This window comes from Entamoeba invadens, assembly GCF_000330505.1.
Source record: "Entamoeba invadens IP1 unplaced genomic scaffold scaff_1105074724549, whole genome shotgun sequence".
Classification (NCBI taxonomy): domain Eukaryota; phylum Evosea; order Mastigamoebida; family Endamoebidae; genus Entamoeba; species Entamoeba invadens.
The window spans coordinates 85,236-86,496 of NW_004443664.1; the positions used below are offsets into that span (position 1 = coordinate 85,236).

The following is a 1,261-nucleotide window of genomic DNA, read 5'->3' on the forward strand; positions in this document are numbered from 1 at the left end:
CAAGAAATTCAAAGAAGAAATTTTGAGTGATATAGATGCTTTTCTTACTAATTCAAATCCTATAACAACTTTTATTACCAAAGAAACTATCGACGACAATTTTGGGTCACAAAAAATGGACTTTTCACCAAGCAAAACCGACACAAAGGAAACAAAAGAAGAAAAACCCTTGCTTTCTAAAACGACACCACCAGACGTTAACAATTTGCAAAACTTCATTTTTATACCACAACAACAAAAAGATGAAAAATTAAGACCAAAAAGTAACAGTCTATCTCCATCATTGCCTGTCAAGGCCTATCCCGTCTTACCCAATTTTGCTAATAACAAGAAGCCAATTGACAAGATCTCTCCGCCCCCAGTATTCCCAAGTAAAACAAGAGAAATTAAAAACGGTTTCAATAAAGTGTCATATCCATCACTCTCTCCGCCTTCTCACAACAAACTTGAAATTAGAGAAATTCCAAAAACGACACGTGGCGACGAGAAACAGACTCAAAAAATGTCTATAGAAAATGGCACAAAAGGGTTAAATCTTCTCAACGAAAATTTTGAGCAAAGGAAGTCGCCGAGTATTCAACATCCTCAAAAGTCGATTTTAGACACCACCGATGTCGACTTTCTGGTGATTGAAAATTGTCGAGCAGACTTTTACAAGTGGATTTCATGTGCGAAGTTTGAGGTCTTATATGACAGCGAGAGGCCAATTCCGATTACTAAAAGTTGTTCACAAGACTTTTTCGAGAAGGTCTATAACATTCCAAAATGCGCGTTCTTTGTGTTTTGTGATGAATGCGTGTTTGGGTTTTACAGCGAAAGTCAGACGTTGTATTTGTCGCCACTCGACTTCTTGTTTGGAATCAAAGCGACTGCGAGGAGTGTCAATAAACGGCCAAATCGATTTTTTGTGCCTCAATTTTCTCAAAATGTTTTGTTCACACTTTTTGGGGAGAAGCAAAATCGAAGCGAAAGAGGAAGAGACTTGTTTGCGCTTGAAGTGGGGTATAAAAATGTTTTAAGTGTGAGACAAAAGGAGGACAAGTCATTCCAAAGAGAAATTGGAAAACATTTTGTCGACAGGGCAAAACGAGTGAACCTTGAAAGCTTCTTGCCAAGTACATGGGATTTCGTGGTGAGAAGAGTGATATGTATTACATTTAAATAAATCAATTTTTAAAATATTTACTATTTGTATTTTTTATGGTTTTGTTTGTTTATTGTAACACAAGAACAATAGAACTGATCTTACTTGGACAACTAT

At 36.4% G+C, this 1,261-nt stretch overlaps 1 protein-coding gene across 1 annotated transcript; it reads left to right on the plus strand.

The window, feature by feature from the left end:
• Positions 1 to 115: 115 nt before the first annotated feature.
• Positions 116 to 1,165, plus strand: EIN_238960 (hypothetical protein; the record flags this gene model as incomplete). The annotated part of the gene is made up of 1 exon (XM_004260349.1): positions 116 to 1,165. One exon carries the CDS (start codon positions 116 to 118, stop codon positions 1,163 to 1,165), a length of 1,050 nt encoding a protein of 349 aa, XP_004260397.1.
• Positions 1,166 to 1,261: the final 96 nt, after the last annotated feature.